The sequence below is a fragment of the Falco rusticolus genome, chromosome 5 (genome assembly GCF_015220075.1).
Source record: "Falco rusticolus isolate bFalRus1 chromosome 5, bFalRus1.pri, whole genome shotgun sequence".
Classification (NCBI taxonomy): Eukaryota; Metazoa; Chordata; class Aves; order Falconiformes; family Falconidae; genus Falco; species Falco rusticolus.
In genome coordinates this window covers 33,908,782-33,926,357 of record NC_051191.1, presented here as the reverse complement: position 1 = coordinate 33,926,357, position 17,576 = coordinate 33,908,782, and the positions used below count along the sequence as shown (strand labels likewise).

Below are 17,576 nucleotides of genomic sequence, written 5' to 3'. Positions count from 1 at the left end.
GTCATCAGGGTGGCTTTTGAAAAAAATGCAGCATTCCCTAGAGTTTCTGTTTATTGTGGCACTAGGTTGACATTAATTCGGGAACAGTGGTGATTTAGATAAAGTTCGAGATATGTCATTTTGGGGTGAATAAAGCTTATTTAAGCCTTCCATGATTTTTAACTCACTCTTTGCATTTATTTCTGATTTGAAAACACAAGTAAATGAAGCTCTTCTTTCCTGACACAGTCTTTTGGATTAGAGACATCTATATCAATGCAATATGAGGAGCTTTTAAGGCATGTAATTTCTCAGCTGAAAAAGTCCCATCTAGTCGCACTGTAGAAGTGATTGCAGCCCAGTTCACAGTGTATACGTAAACATTTAATTAATGTTGCTGCCAGAGGAAATATTCGGCAGTTTTGACATAAGTCTGCAGTCCGTATTTATAGAAGGAATAGAAACAAATCAGTATTTTGGACATTATTTGGGTTTGCCTCTGATGTAGCTGTGACTTTGACTATGTCATTTAAAGTCTACATGCAGCTATTGTCCTGCTTGTAAAGAGGAATAATTATGGTTTCCTTCAAGTGGAAGTTACAAAGTTTGTAAAGCATACAAGTTCTTGAGGAGAAAGGATTTCTATACCAGAGCTATGAAAGGCAGCGTGGCATCTGCTGTGACACTGCTATGGGCTCTGTTTATTTTCCTGTCCCACACTGACCTGCTGTGTGAACTTGGCACTGAGGGCCAAGTGACTTAAACTTCACTAAATAAAGCAGTAGTAATTGTGTTTACCCATCTCTGTCAAAAGTTTTGTCCCTCCATATGCAATGAACTCGACAACTTGTAGCATGCATGTGTTTTTGTTATTGAAGACTATGCCATTTTGCCTCTTTTCCCACCCCTTGTAACTGAACAAATAGTCATAATCAGAATCGCAGTCTGCACCTACAGATACATTTTCATTCATTTAGTAGTCCTTAATTTCAGTCAGTTTCATTGCAGCAAAAAACCTCAGGTCAGAATCTCTTCCCTGTACCAGTTCAAGATTGTAGGAGGTCATGGTGGCTTACATTCAGACCAGAGGGTCTGATTTTAGTCAACTGTCATATTTATTAGTCAGCTGCCTCTGATAACTGTGCATCATTTCTGTATTGTTGTTAATGTGTATTTGTCTGCGACACTACTGCATATGCTGTATTTCAGGAAAAGCAGAGATTTCTGACAGATGTCCTACATGAAGTGATGCTGCTGGATGGTTTGGCCAGTTCACATCCAGTATCCCAGGAGGTGCAGCAAGCCACAGACATTGACAGGGTGTTTGACTGGATTGCCTATAAAAAGGTGAGATGAATTAAACCTATGTATATATATGTATATATAGATATGTCAGTAACTATTAGAAGGTTGTCTGTAAACCAAATACCATTGTAAAAATATGTACACTTACAATGCCTTTCCCACTTACTAGTTGGAAAACTTGTAATTTTTGTGGAATATATTTAGAATATACTATAGCAATTTTAGCCAATTACATTCAACATATCCAGTGTTATTAAATGTTATAAATAAACTTGGAAGGCTGTCAGAATCCAGCCAAGAAGATTTGGGGGTTTTTATTACTGTTTATTGTGTGGCAGTGTCTGAATTGTGTTAGATGCTTTAAAAAGCAGAAGGATGTGTAGTCTTTGTCCTATTGAAACTCCCTGGAAAACTTGTCAAGTGCTGAAGTTAAATATAAAGTGTTTTCTGTTTTTATTGTGCCTGAGATTTTTTCTGTCAGCTAATTAAAACTCTGAAGTCATTGCTGAACAGTGAGAGTGGAGGAACTGCCTTCTGGGGTGGTGAAGGAATATGTATTAAATTCAGGGAATTTCAAATTGCATTTCAATGCATAGAGAGCCTTTTGGCCAGCTTTGATGCTGAATAGCATCTGTGCCAGAGTGAGAAGGCTGCGCACTTCCACCTTCTCCATCATATGACTAGTCTTGCTGTTAGCGTATGACCCAAAAGCTAGTGGTTTCCATTGTACCACATGATTATTCTCTGCTACGTGGTATGACATGTAATATTGTGCCTTACTGTCATGACCCAATGCTCTTGATATGTGATGCAAAGGCTGCTGCCTGCAGCCTTCTGCTGTGAAGACTGTACTGGAGCTCTCTGCTGACCATGCAGTTTTCGACTATCACCTTTGCATTTGATATTTTTTTTTTTCTGGATCATTAGCTGCCTAACATCAGGCTGTAACAAGACAGCAGCAGCGTAGCACTGACTGGCCTACCAAGCCTCCAGTTTATCCAGTGCTCATTCTGGGCTAAAAAAGATGTGTGTCCTCTCTTACAGTCATCAGCAGTAACTTCGACTTCATCCTCTTCCATGAAAGAATCTTATGCCTTTAAGGATGGGCAAATGAGAGGGTGTGTGTATATGTCCATGTAATAGGTATAGGATGTAATATGCAAACACAAAATACTTAGGAAATTATTTTAAAATGCTGGAGTTGCTCAAGAGCCCAAGGAACGTTTTCAGAAATCCCTTAGCTGGCTTTGAAAACATCACTCTTGGTCAATTAAGCTGTATTAGCCAGCAGCTTTGAGCATACTGAAATATTCTCGTTGTTTAAGTGTTTCAGTCATGTTTACTGGTGATAGCTGAACCTTGGTAGGTTCAGAGGCTTATCTCACGTCAGTATCTTAATATTTCAAGCTAATTATTTTTTCTAATTAATAGGATAATAATAATAATTACATCACACAGGAAACTGTAATCCTTAACACTCTTTGTTTTATGTACACTTAGCAAACATTTGATTTGTAATTGAAAAATAATTTTCATTTACATTGAAATGACAGATAGGACAGTAGTATGCCCCTATATTCTGTTAGCTATTTTATGCAGGCTAATAGGATCACTCTGTTTTCTGTGCAGATTAGAGTACAATCTCTGTCTTGGATCTGTCCATTTAGAGGTTGCTTTTTCAGTGTAACAGTGGCCATGCTCAGTGGATAGGGCAGCATCTCCACTCAGCTTCTGTGCTGGCCACCTCTCCTGAACCCTAGGTGATGCTGAGTGTGCTCATACCAGGGCCTGATCCTGTAAATTTTGAAGCCAGTTACCAGATCTAGCAAACTATTTTGACGAATGGCAATGGAAGAACTTACTTACACACCTTCATAGATGAGGAGATTAAAAGACCCGCTGTTTCACCCATGAAGTCTTTACTTTCCTGCCTGTTTGTCTGCTACTCTCTGTAGCCATTCATCCTTTTGTTTTAGATACAAGCAATATCTAATAAGAAGAAACTTTTCCCACTGACTTTGTAGTTGCTTTTTTCACTGTTTCTGTACCTTTGTCCAGACACCTGACACTGCTTCCTTCTGAGGATAAATTAGAGCAAATTTAACATGTTGTAGATCTTATGCTGTTTCATTCCTATGTAACCTTGTATGCATGGACAGTTTGCACTTAAAATCAACTAGGAAAACAAGCTCATTTATTAGATAGCTAGAACATTTGTCTATCCTTCTAGCCTTCTAGTGTCTGCCTATATAAATACTGTGATGAGTGGTATGTCAATAAAATCCAAACTGTAAAATTATACTGAAGGCTTTTACCTGGTCAGCTGTGTGCTCAAGTATTTTCAGGTGCTTCAAAGCCCTCACACAATGAGCCCTGCTGGAGGGATATTGTTGCTGGTATTTCTGGGATGACTTTTTAGTTTTTTGCTGACTGATTTTTTAAATTGCAGTTAAGTAATTTAAAATTAAATTTAAAATTAAAATTAAGTAATTACTCGGATTTTTTTCTGTTGACTCTAGTAAACATTGGATCAGGACCATTAGTGAGGACTTTTCTACTGTCTTAAATAAGATGTTCATTTTTAAACAGTCTAACACTATTCCCAGTATCTTTTCCTTACATGTTGGTATAGTTTGGTTTTTTTCCATTCTCTTTTAATTATTTTTTTAAATGTCCGTTTTGTATCTCTGGGACCTTGGATTGTCTATGTATTCTCTTTTCTCCTTTCATGATTTTCTACATGATATTGAAATGATGAAACTTTGTACCATCTAATTTTTGTTCAATGAAATGACAGTCATAGAATGTCATTGTCATTTCATTGTCTTTTCTGTCATCAATATGACATAAATCAATTAGACACCATTAAAGTGCCCATCTCTGCTAGACACTCAGGTGTCATTTTAGAGATGTGCCTCTTTATCTTGCTCTGCACTTTAGAGATGACCATTGAAACTGTGCTGTTTAAATGCCTTGGAGCTGAATATATTTTTTATTTCCATTTTCTTGTCCTGGGTGATTGTGCATGTTAAAAAATCTCATGACATAAACCCCTGAAGAATGGTATTCAGGTAATCCCACAAGCAGAGTGAAAGAGGCGCTACAGCCTGGCAGCACACAATTTTTTTCCAGTTACGCTCTTGAGGGTAATGTTTGCCTCTTTCAAAAGCCTCATACTAGTCATTCTTCAGACAGAAGCATGCCATCCTCCACTAGGGCCACAAATACGTAGAGAAAATTAAGAAGTCGTGATAGTTCATTAATAAACCAAACTGGTAGATGATTCAAGGCTCTCGAGTTGCATCAGGGTGGATATACCTTCCTAGTGCAGCTGGAAGTGAGATAGTGTCCTCCCACAATGATGGGAAAAGTGGTTATATCGCAAGTGCAGTAGGAAGTATAAGCTGTTGAACACAAGAGTGGATCTGAGAATTGTTAAATCAAAGCAAAAAGTGTGGCAGCGTTTCCACACCAGAAATCACTGACAGCAGGAATCATAGCCCTGGAGAGCTGCATCAACAGAGGAGAAGAGAGCGCAGCAAGAATAACATGAGGAGCAACAGTCAGCAAGGAATGTCTGACTGTAATAAAATGGAGAAACAAGACAGCTGCATTTCAGAGGGAGCAGCCAGACCCAGAGCGGTGGCATGAGGGAGACAGATCCCAGACAGAACTAAAGGAGTCACTGCCCTAGGTGAGCAGTCACAGCCAGATATGAGAAAGGATGAAAAGGCACCAAGGGCACTGTAGAGAGCCAGATAATATCTGAAGTCATTTCAGTCAGCCTGCTGCATGCTTTGAAGCATGCTGGTTGAAGATTCTGGCAGCAAACAGAGCAGGCAAGACCAGTATGACAGAGCGTAGCTATAAAAGTACCCCCAGTAGGATATGTTTTGGCAAGTGACAAACACTGATCAGGATGAGGAAGAAGATGGCTGGAATATGGAAGAATATTCCTTTTTTTGTTCTGCCTGTAAGCAGAATTAACCTCAGCAATGAGATCAGTTACTGAGCCTGGCTTTGTAATGCAAACAATTCATTATTCCCTAAACCTTTGTATGTATGATTTCCTGTTCCTTTTTATCTTTTTGCCACTTCTTTAAAAATGCTTTTTCCTGCTTTCTGTGTCAAGTGATGGAAGAAAGATGTATTTCTAATAGTAATAAAAGGAGACCATGCTCCCTGCCTCCCCTCAAAGGCAATGTTCTATGTTAGGAAATCTGTTCAGCTAAAGATTTGCACAAAGAGAACTGCTCAGCTTCATGTATGTTGCAATAACTGTTCTGGCAAAGAAAAAAATTAAGAAATTGAAAGCAGTGGCTTGCTCTCCCTTTTGAGTGTAATTGTCTTTGAAAATTTACAGCACAACATGTTCTGCAAGAATATGGAAGAACAGGAGAGCTAACTGCAGTCACTGGAAAGGCTCTCTAAAAACTTTGTGCTTCTTACTTCTGTTTCTTTAGGCACTGAGAAGGATATTGACACTATCATATGAAAACCAAACCAAACCCAAAAACATGTATTCTGCCTAGTAAACCCAGGATGAATATCAGTGCGATGTCCACTCAGTTCATGAGTGCAATGAAATTGTGACAATGTGCGTCTGTGAAATGACCAAAGGAAAGTGAGAGCAGCCCATTAAAAGTGAAAGACATACTAGAGAAATACTTATAAATGGTAAAATATAGTAAAATAGGTTTTATTTTTAAGTATTCGCTGAACTAAATCAATAAGATAAGATGGTATCCAGCTAGTTAAAAGTCTTACAATATAATACAGTTTGCTTTACAACCCACTCCCTTACTGCAGTGTAGAGGGAGAGCTTTTTGTTCTCCCTGACTCGATTAGCTGTGATGTTGCCTGTGCATACCATTAAGTCCTGGGTGCCCTTTTGCCTGTTGCTGGTTTCTGTTCCATGATTTACGAGTGCAGCAGGTCAGTGCCCAGATTGCAGAAGATGCTTTCAGGAGCCATTTGTTTGTAATGCATTTTAACAGAGGAAGTATCTTGTAATGAAAAGAATTGCTTTCTGTATAGATAAAAAGGTTGTAGGTTGATACTGCTTCCAATGTGAAAGCTGTTGAAACTCAAAGTCTGTGTGAATCCTTTAAGTCCAAGTTCAGAGCAGCCCCAAGAACGCCTGACTTAAAGTATGGAGGCTGTTCCACTTCAGCCCCTGGGTACTAGTGCATAAAACTAGGCAGGTGCTTCAGGATGCTTCAAACACCTCTCTTAAGGCATCTGAGCACCTTCCTGACTCAAAAAACTCCTGTCATTAACCTCTTAATCTGTTTAGCGTATGCTGTGATAGTATTTTCTGAAGAAGAAACGTGGGAACCACTGTGTATGATATATAAACAGCAACACACCTACAGTGCTTCAGAAGCATTATGTTTCCCACACTGGGGAGAACTGTATGAGTTTGACTGGAAGTGATAAAAATGAAGCACAAATATTAATAAAAGCATTTGATTTTAAAATAGAGCTTGTTAGACTAGATTACTTAGTCAAGATAGAGCATTTGGGAAGATGCAACCTGTTGTGGTATGACTGTCTTCTGCCTGTTCCCTGCCAAAAGGCAGCTGCAAATGGCAGCTCACAAGGGCTGGAGGAGGCGATCAAAGAAGAAATGGCAACGGTGGCTCCAGACACGGTGTCCTGTCGGCATTTCTCCCTGACAGGAAGTAGAAGGAACAGAACACTGCATCTGTGCCTGATGTTTCCATGGCTTAAAATAAAGCGTTCATAAGTGTGTGCATGGAGTTACCAGCCAGTGCACCAGTTGCTGAAATGCACTTGCCTTTTCTGCTTCTCTGGCTATACTTTGTGGTATTTTTTTTTTATACTTTGTCATTTTTAGCAAAGGGCAGAGCAGAAAGTAACTTTGTAAGCCTTTACAGGTAGTTTCTGTATTCTGCCAGAAGGAATCCAAAAACCAGTGATGCCCGAGTAAAGGCAAGGAATGCGTTTTGCTGGCAGACATCCTCGTTCAGATCAGTGAAACAAGAGCAACGATTTCAATTGTTAGAGCAACTCAGAATAAATTGTAAGAATTCAAAAATAAACTGGAGGTAGTGAAATAGAGCTAAAGGAAACCACCTGACATAAAAATATGATCAATGTTTTGATCAAAATGTGGTCCTGCAGGCCCTCTATTCAGGAGGGAACTGTCTGGAACAACCTCTGCCATACTGTTTTCTTGTTGTTGGCTTTTTTTAAAGGTATGTTTAAGTACTGGATAATTTCTGAAGCTTAATAGAGGTATTAAAAGAGAGAAAGTAGAGTAGCGTGTTTAATTAAAGTTAGTTGCAAATCCGTCTTAGGCAAATGGTTTGAGATTCTTATGTGGTATTTAGTGAACTAAAAGTAATCTTAATTTGCATGCTTCATGGAAACAAACCTGGTCAATGGAGAATCACCATGAATTCTGAGTTTTATTTTACTTAATTTGCTTTTGGATTCTCGGTGGAGCTGGTTGGTAAAATGGTGATGCATCTCCTCTTTGAAGTGAAGTAACTGTGACCACGTAAAGACTTCGGCAAATGTTCATCATAAAAAGGATAATCTTTGTTTGTTACTCCTAATGGAAAACAGATTTGTGGAGCCCATTTTATTATTGCAAGATATTCTTAATACAGTGGTTTTTAAGATGCACTAGTTTATTTGCTACTTAAATTCTGATGATGGCCTGTCTGTGTAAATAATGCCATCAACCTCTCGTGTTTGTCCATCCTTGAAGATTTCCTCGTACGAGTAGTTAATGAAAACATATAATGTGCTTTTGTCCTTGTCAGTGGTGTCAGAACATGTAAGAGAGATTTTGGTGGTAAGGCTAAATAAAACTCCTGTTGTAAATGGAGTCCCAATAGCATTTTGTGTAGGTGACATAGTGTTTTATTGTTCAAGGAAAATAATGTGACAATATTCACCTGAAGAACATGATTACTTATGGTCATTTACCCCTGAATTTTGTTCTTTGTGTCATGTTCCTAAAATTTGCAACAGAATTTATGTCTAAGATAAACATTTCACCAAAGCTCATCTTACCATCTCACCATTTTGGTATTATCCAGCCCTAGGACAGCTGTGTGTGTTAGAATAGAAAATGATTATGATTTCCCAGTGAAAAGCTCTCCTTGAATGTAATGTTGCTTTTTCAGTGATGTTTTAGCATCAGATAAATGGCCTTTCCATCTATAAGAACAACATAAGATGCCTTTATGCATCTTTGACGATTTAGCACACTACATTACATGTTTATAGGTATATCTGCTGATTTTAAAAAATATTGGCTCATCCACACTGTAAATAAAATTTTTAACATCTTGTAAGTTTAATTTATTTATTAAAATATATCCTGGTTTTATTGCGGAGTATCAACAGCACATTAACTTGTGGGTGTGCAGAGCTTGATAAGCAAATATCAATTGGAAATTCTGTACTATTTAAAAAGTAAAGAAGATAAATTAAATGTGGGGGTTTTTCCTAGTCTGTACTGTTAAAATCAAGTAGGGATAGTTTTTCTGGGTCTTTGTAATGAATGTAGTCCCTTACTTTTAAACAATTTATTACCAGGTGCAGGGAAGCCAATCAGACTCAAATTCAGCTGAGTACATAGTTACTTGCTTAATTTTATGTGTGTAAGCTGTGGAATTAAAGTGGGCTGCTTACATGCTTAAGGTACTTAAGTGTGTCACTAAATGATGGCCTGAACGAAGACCTTCAGGATTAGGCTGATACTGTCACGTTTTGTACTAGTGCACTGCATAGTCTGCATATATCTATCTCCTTACTTACTTCTTACAGCTTTTACATGGGTTTTCCAAAGGGAAAGCCTCTAGGAATGATTTGAACATCTTACATTTCTGCCACAGGGAGGAAATCATAGCCACATGTTTACTCATTTAAACAAATACGTTCTGTTATCCTAATCAAATAAGGAAGTATTCACAGTCATCAAATTCACATGCATTAAGCTTCATTTTTCTTATAGTATTTGGAGGTGCCATTGGAGAATACAGAAAATAGCTAAGCTGGTGTATTACAGTGCTCAGTTTCTGAAAATGAAAGGGGGATTTAGCGCTGGGTGACTCATGATACAGTCTAATTAATTTCCTGAAAAGAATTTCTCGGTGAGTACTTCTGCAGTTCCCAGAGATGAGATATTTTGGATAGAGGCAGCTGAAGAATTCCAGAGAAGGCTTTGCAATTATCTCTGCTCTTACAGCTCGATAGAAGGACTTTAGCAGAAGTCTCTCAGGAGCCTGCCGCAGTACTGTGCTGTAACTGATGGCATGAACGAGACACTCTTGTTCCACAACTGTCAGGGTAAGGCTGCATACCTTGAAAGATAGTTCAGATGACAGAAGTAGGAAGGTAAAATACATTTCAGCGTGACCTTCTGAGTAGGAGCTGAGGAATGGTTGGACTTCTCCCCTTGGGGAAAAAGGAAAAAAGCAAGAGTGTACAGTGACTGTGTTTGCTTAAGGAAGTGCGGTGTAAATGCAACACCTGGATTTGAAAGTGCTTACCCAGCTTTCAGTTGTTCTTACAGGGGAGCTAAAAGATGTCCATTAATTTGCATAATGCCACACCAGTCACTCGGCAGATATTACAGCCAGGCTTCCTTCATGTCTTGGTCCTCCTCTTTAATGTGCTGAGCGTTACAATTCAGTTAATTCAGTGCACTACACGTAGTGTAACACAGCAGCTCAGTTGACCAAATTTATAAGTAATTTATTTACACATTTATATGCTATTCTGTGTGTGACTTGGTCAAAACACATTTTTTGTGTTAAATTTCTCCAGGATTTGACGGATTTAATTTTGGGGTTTAATTTTATGTAAGAGTTCTTTTTAAAGAGTCACATTTTTGCTGCATGTTTGATGTACATTGTTCTTTCACGTTGATTCATGCTGTGTTTTTCCCAATAAGCTAAATTTCATGGGGCATCCAGCTGTGGTTGCTTAGTGCCAACAAAGAATGATTGTTTTGGAAAACGTGACTTGGATATTACTTGTTGGCTAGTGTTCACATTACAAAAATAATGTGCAAATATGCATTCTTTGTATAAGTGCCTGGTAAGATGCTCTTCTAATATTGGAAATGAACTTAGAATCACAGAATTATCTAAGATTTTGAGAAATAAATAATAATGTATGAATTCAGGAACTTTGAACTGAAATGAAAATATACTCATTTACTTAACCCATTTGATTATGGATATGCTTAGGCTTCTGTTTGACAGGATACTGTAAAAATTTGTTCAACATTTTAAAGAAAAATACCCAACCTCTTTACTGCTTTTGTTACATTTGCAGTTCTGAAAATATCTTTCTTCAGCACGTTTCATGAAGAATAGGTACATTTCAGCCATTATTCAAAACATATTAGCCAAAATTTGGAAGTTTTTGTGTGATCTTAAGTGATCCTGCTAAGGTACTTCATGCCTGACTTGAATGTATATAGCAGGTATGGCTCTGGCTTTCTGGGTGAGGGGCCATGTCATGGCCAAAGCATAAAAGGGGGACTCAGATTTTCAATAATATAGCAAAGTGCAATGGATTATTTGTATTGGACTTCCCTGCTGAAGAATGGGTTCATTCCCATGCTCAGTTTATTCTTTGTAATGGGTAGGTTGCAGGAACTACCAATTTGAGGTAGGTGTATGGAAACACTAACTAAAAAAGCTGAATTAGCTGTTAGGAAGTTTGCAGAGCTGGGTGGTATCCGTCTGCACCTTCTGAAGGTGGAGCTGCAGGACTTCTGGCAATGGGACGTAGGCCATCCTTACAGACAGCCACTGTGCCAGAGAATTGCTGGAGTAACGTACAGAAGGGGCTCCAGAGGAAGTCCTGGGAGCTGCAGGCGGGTGAGTTTGATTGACTTCCTTCTCCAGTGAGGTGGGGACTCTAGGATATAAAGAGTGAAATAACTGAGCACGTGGATAAGTACATTGGCCTTGCCTGGGCATAACTGCTGCAAAGGGAGATTCTGTCTCACTAACCAGCTGGAGTTCCTGGGGGGAGTCAGTAGACACTGGATTTAAAAAAAATTTTGACAAGGCACCTCACCTATAGCTCAGGGTAAATAGTTTAAGGAGGGAACTGTTTAACTTGTGTGTAATGTGACTGATCAAAAAAAAGAATACTAGTATACATCAGGTATGTATTAGTAGCCATCAAACTTTGTATATTGATTCTCATCTTAAATCAGGAGCTCTTTATGAAAGTATGTGAGTGCCTGTATGTGGTCTGAGCCTTGTTTTAATCAAATAAGATAGTGATTATAAGAAATTATTATTGACAATAATAGCTCTAACAATAATATGAATGAAATCTAGTTATTGAGGTAATTGAGATAGAGGACAGAGTACCTCACATCTCCCTCAAGTAGAGAGAAAGTAACCCTAATCTTGAATCGCAGCGGTACCAGCATACACAAAAAAACCTGTAGGCCTGCTGTCTGTGGCCTGTTGTATTTGAAAAACAAATGGTGCTATTACATATTAATTAAGACTGATTTTGAAATAACTACTGTACGATAGAAGAATGTTAATTAATCACCTATATTAATTGTTGGTTTGTTGTTTTTTTTTTAAATGAGAGAAGGAGAAACAAAATGGATGGTTGGAGGTTTGCGGAAAATTGACATAATTAACGTTTTTGTTTTAGAAATTTGGTCATGTAATTTTTGTTGGTAGTCCAATGCTCCTCTTAGCACCTCACACCCCGCTTACACCTTGGGTACCGCATTGGTGATTTTAGTTTTTATGTCATAAAAGGGATCATTCTGAACTAAATAAAAATAAACAGCTTTCATTGCTAAACAGGGGTGACCAGGTGGACATTCAGTGAAGAAGAGATATATTGAGGTCTGTGTAATTACCTTTGCTGATGTTTGGTGTTACATGAGATAAATGGATAGGTGAGCCTGCAAGATGCTATCTCAGGCTTTGCAAAGTCAGGGAGGTGTTTTTGCACTGTTTACTTTTTTCACGTTTTCTAAGGTTGCTCCGTCAGTTGCAGGATAAAACAGCTTCAGAGGGATTCATGTCACCTCACTTGCAGGAGTCTAACACAGTGAACGTCCCAACTGACTAGTCCTCTAACGTCCCTGTATCATCAGTGAGGATAAACAGGCACTTTTAGGGTGAAATTAATCTGTCCTATTTTAGATGCATGTCTTTGGATGAGATGAATCAGGATGAGCTGAAGTGCTTGCTTCTCTCTCCATGCTTTTAAAGAGTCTAGGCAGCTGGCTCAGCTGTATGCAACTGAGTGTGCATCACATAGCTACAGTGTAGGCATCTGCATTCACTCTGATGAACCTCAATCCTACGGTTAAAACAAGAACAACAAAACACACAAAAGCAGAACCAAAAAGAAGTTGATGTTCTAGTAAAAAATGACAAGTTATGGTGGGAAGGAGGGTGGAAGAGCTATGCTTTTTCTGGCTCAGCCTTTTATGGGCTCTTTTCCTCCCCCCCCTCCAAGACATTTACAAAATGATATATTTCACCCTCACAAGAGTCAGCTGTAGTTCATGGTTTCTGTTTTGTGTTGGTGACATTTCTCTCTCATGAGCACTTTCTAGATTACTGGCATAATTTTTGGTCCTTAAAAGAATAATGCTGAATGAGTTTCTAGCTCATTTGTATCTCTTCACACACAGCCCCTTGCGCTTGCCTCCTTGCTTCTGCATAATCCTGTGTGCTGGTTATACTGACTTCTATATTGTTCCCTTCACTGCAATTGTTTCACCAGTTCATTATTTCAAAGTGCTTTTCTTCACTGTCTCCTAGGTACAGAATATCCACCTTCAGCTAGCAAGCACTCTACCCTCTCTTCAGGGCCCTCTTTCGAATACCTACCCTTGCTGGTTTTCTTATATGAAAGTATGACATGAAGAATAAAGTGAGATACAATATATGTTATTCGACTGCATATATGGAAAAGGATGGTGTCACACCAGTTTTGTATCTCCACAATTCAGAAATTCTTGGGAACAAGGTACTAGTACGGACATTTTGTAACAGAGTGGGGAATCAGAGTATGGCCTTTTTGGATAGCGCAGTTGAATTCATCTCACCTCGCTTTAGGTGCCTGCAGTGCAGATATGTGCATATGAGCTGCTCACCCCAAGCTACTTTTGGAGTGGATTATGAGAGAGGGGTGCTTTTAGGGTACAATTCTCCCAGTCTGTTTAGAGGTCTACTTTAAGATGAGATAAAGTGAACTGAACCCAGAAGTGACTGGTGCAGTCCATTGACTATAAGGGAAGCCTAAACAACTGATGTAAGTTTAGACACAGATACCTGCATTGAGTCAGATGCATGTCCTCCTGCGTGGCTGTATAACCAGTACTGTGTGGTGTGCAGTAGTCATATTTTTGTGGGTTCATACATAAGACTTGCTTTATTTTCCTGTTAAAGAAAATTCCACCTGAAACTTTCTTTTGTATAAGGAATGATTACAGGATGCAAGTTGCAAGTGAAAAGATTAATATAAGAATTCAGTTATAATAAAATTGGGTCGGAGAATTAAATTAACTTACAGTAACTGTGACTTGTAGTGATGCCACAGGATCAGAAAATGTAGGAGTGGGTCTTTAGAAATTAGTTTCATTTAATCTGAGATCAAGGTTGCAATCATATTATTTTATGTTGGCATGTAGATACTTAGACTGAATGCCTTAACTGGGACTCTGCATTTTGTAGATTTCAAAGACAAGTTCAGCTCACATGTATAGGAATTTTGCTCCTAATTTCACTTACGGATGGTCTTTACCGTGGTGTGAGTGTGCAATCAAGTTTCTTCAGGAAAAGAAAGAGCATAAACTTACAGCACTTCAGCCAGCGTTGGCTAATTGCCTATGAGCATGCCTATTCCCAAGAGCACTTCGCAGAAAAGGACTGTGTATGATTGAATGTCCAGAGCTGCTGACATGTTCTGCCTTCCTTTCCTGTAGCAGCGGAGTCGCAGCGCTGAGGCTGAGGAAGCTTTGACTGTGTCATCATAGGTTATATAAGGAGCATACTGGGTGATCTCTGGCAAATGAGTTCATCAAGATGTGCCTCAGTTTTCCTTTAATTTTCAGGATATTGGTATCAGTGTCTTATGAAGCACTTACGAGATCTGCTAATGAACAGTGCTTCACCAGAACCAGGTAGTGCCGTTAATCATTGACTGGATATCTGCTGTTTTTGTCTGAGTAGACTGTCATTAAGATGGGGTACAGTGGCTTAAGGTGAGTCAGATTTTACACTGGCAGGAACATAGGTACCTTTTTTGAATAGGAAATAATTGCTTTCCACTAGACCTGTTAAACCAATGTGTTCTACCTCTTGACAAGGTACTAAGTCATCCAGTGCCTGGAGGAAAGTACTTAAATCATCAATAAATAGCCATTCTGCCCTGTCAGAGAGCCAGGTTCACTTCTCAAGACTCTATATGTCATTCCTTGGTTGGACAAATGTTGGCAGAGCAGAAGTGGCCCCAAGACTGGAGTGAGGAGCAGATCAGTTGCATGCCAGAGTGTTCAGGGAAGGATGCTGACAGGTTCCAAAGGGTGTATTCTGCAGCAGGATGAATTTGTTGTGATTTAGGATTTTTCTGTAGGCTTAGGTCTAGGTCAGAGAAGCTTTCAGAAGGTATTGAAGCATAGGTCCTCTGGACTCCATCTAGTTTACTGCTTGCCAGGCAAATAGGCAATGAAAATGCTAGCACATTGGGCCGTTCAGATGACCCCAGGGCTATGTATTCTCTTACTCCTGTAACTGAACTTACTACACATACCTTCTTTACCTCCCAGGACCCTCTGGTTAGAGTCATCCTCCAAGCTCCTCTTTTTTGTAAGCCCCTCTTCTTTATGCCAGTTACTCTGCATACCTCTTGCTTTTTATCCTTCTGCCTGCAAGTCTATTCCTTTTCATCTCTAGTCAGAGTGGCAGTCTTTGCTGCCTTTCCCTTTCCTTCCCAGTGCTGGGAGTATATTGATTGCTTCTGTTCTTCATACAAATGTATCACTGTTCTCTGTTCTGCCTGCTCTCAAACTGCAAGAAAGGTAAAGTGGGTGGTTCCCTCCCTTTCCTTCCTCCCATTTCTTTTCCCTCCACACCAAGGGCTGCATTTGCCCCCATTTCTTCTCCCTTCTCCCAAGACAGTTTTTTCCTTAAGGTTCTCAGGTTTTCTGTTTTCCCCTTTTTGTTCAGCATACCTTCCATTCCTCAAATAAATTAAGAAGGCGTTTGCTTTCCCTGTGTGGGGAAGGTGGCAGAACTGGGACAAGCATATTGCTCTACAAGCTGCAAGTAAGACTTCTGGGTTTCCTGAGAGTAATTAATTGGCAGAAAGTACTTCTAAAGTAGCTGTGAGAAGGGATGGATCCTAAGAGAGTAGTCCTGCCTTTGTGCCTTGGATCTCCTATTCAGTCTTTGCTTGCATTTTTTATTTTCTTTGCTGTGTAATGGCAGCTGTAGTTCCATCCAACGTGTGGCTAAATATTACCTGTGAGAGGAATTTTGTCACTTTTACGTGTTTCTGACTGTTCTTGGTTTCTGGATAGAAGATGACTCTACAGGCAAGATCAGATGAAGGTATTTGCTTGCTTACTTCTCACAGGAATCAGTAGAGTTAAGGTACCTATATAAATATATGACTGTTGCTACGATGTGACATTTAAACTGTGAGAAACAAACAAGGGGATCCTGGAATACTTACAAAGGAGTAGGAAAAGGAATGTGTGATAAGTGGAAAAATGTCAGGGTTTAGGCTGATTACTTTTATATTGTAGACACTTTTGGTTCTGCTACAGAAGTTTTGGGTTGTCCTGCCCAAGTTGCATACAGGATAATAGGATTTATCTATTTATTAGAATTTTTTAATCTTCTCTTTATCTACTTAGACAGATTTATCTGCTGTTTATCTGCTTAAACATCTCTGAGAACTTTACTCCTTCTGTTCCTCTAGTAAAATAAGGGTAATAATGCTTCCTGACCTATGGTCTTGTCTGTTCAGGTAATAATCTGCTTCGAGGGATTATGTTCTGTGCTGCTGTGTCTTCCAGACATGATTGGTCTCCCAGTAAAATTATGTACCACCATAAAAACATAGCAGTGTTAATAATGCAAACACCATCTTCTGGTTTATCCACTGTCCAATTTATATAAGCCACTACAAATACCTCCTCAGTTAATGATTTTTTTTCCTTTTTTTTTTCTTCAGTTACTTTACTATGTATTATTTGTTGTTGCTGCCTATGTGAAGGAACTGTGATGTTTTCTTACAATTTACTAGTAATTTACAAATCTTTTTGATTTATGCCATTATTTCAAATGTTGGTTAATACAGATATTCCCTCCAGTACTTCAAAAATAGTCTTTATACAAAAAATCAGTGGAACGTGTAAAATGGTCTAAAAATTGTACAACTGTTAAATTGCAAAATTATTCTGAACTTTAATCTAGCAGGAAAAGACATAAAATCTTGTTTTGAAAGCTGAAGCTAGAGATATTCAAATTAGTAAGAAGGTGCACATTTTTACTGTGACAGTAAATATTAGTTGTGACAAGTTATGTAAACATTTTCCTGTTCTTGAATCTTCCTAAAATAGATGCTGTTGTGTAGGTTTTTTGCCTAAATTACTGTTTGACCTCTATTAATGCAGGAAGTCAGATTACATTGTTATAATAGTCCTTTTGGCTTTATAACCTGGGAATTTTTTGGTCTGTGAAATGTTTCTTTTTTTCTTTATTTTCTAATTGAGCATTAGCCTAATTCCTGAACCTGTATCTGTAGCTGAGATTGTTGAGTTCTAGCATCATGTTTTCTTACGGCCTTTGAGTTCACTGACTTTAAATCAATAGTGTCCTCCCTGTCATGCAGTGATCAGTACTAAGTATAACATTTGATTAATGGCATCGGAATGTTAGTTGTCTAGAAAATGGATTTCAAAGAGGGATACTATAGCTATATCATCAAATCAGGTCTGCAAAGATACTTGTGCTTGAAACAGAGCACTTGTGCACGGGGAAAACACGCAGCAATTGTGGTTCTGAGAGGGAGTGAGAAAATAGAAAAGGGATGCCTTAAAGAAATCTGTTTCTTGGTGTAAGTGCTGAGAAATAGAATCACCTGTGAAACAGAAGAAATCTTTCAGATCTCTCTGCTTTGCCTGAAGGGGCAAAGAACTAATATAAGTAGAGAAAAAGTTTTATACAGGTACTTACCTCTTTGCATGACAGTCTTGGAAATAAGCTGTTGATTAATAAGTCAAATATGTTTATATACAT

General features: G+C 38.7%; 1 protein-coding gene across 1 annotated transcript in view; it reads left to right on the top strand.

The window, feature by feature from the left end:
• The window catches only part of TRHDE (thyrotropin releasing hormone degrading enzyme), a 211,542-nt gene that overhangs the window by 98,435 nt on the left and 95,531 nt on the right, over positions 1 to 17,576 (top strand). Inside the window, exon 6 of the mRNA XM_037390250.1 lies at positions 1,189 to 1,326. Coding sequence (XP_037246147.1) covers positions 1,189 to 1,326 — 138 coding nt within the window. The remainder of the gene's footprint in view (positions 1 to 1,188; positions 1,327 to 17,576) is intronic.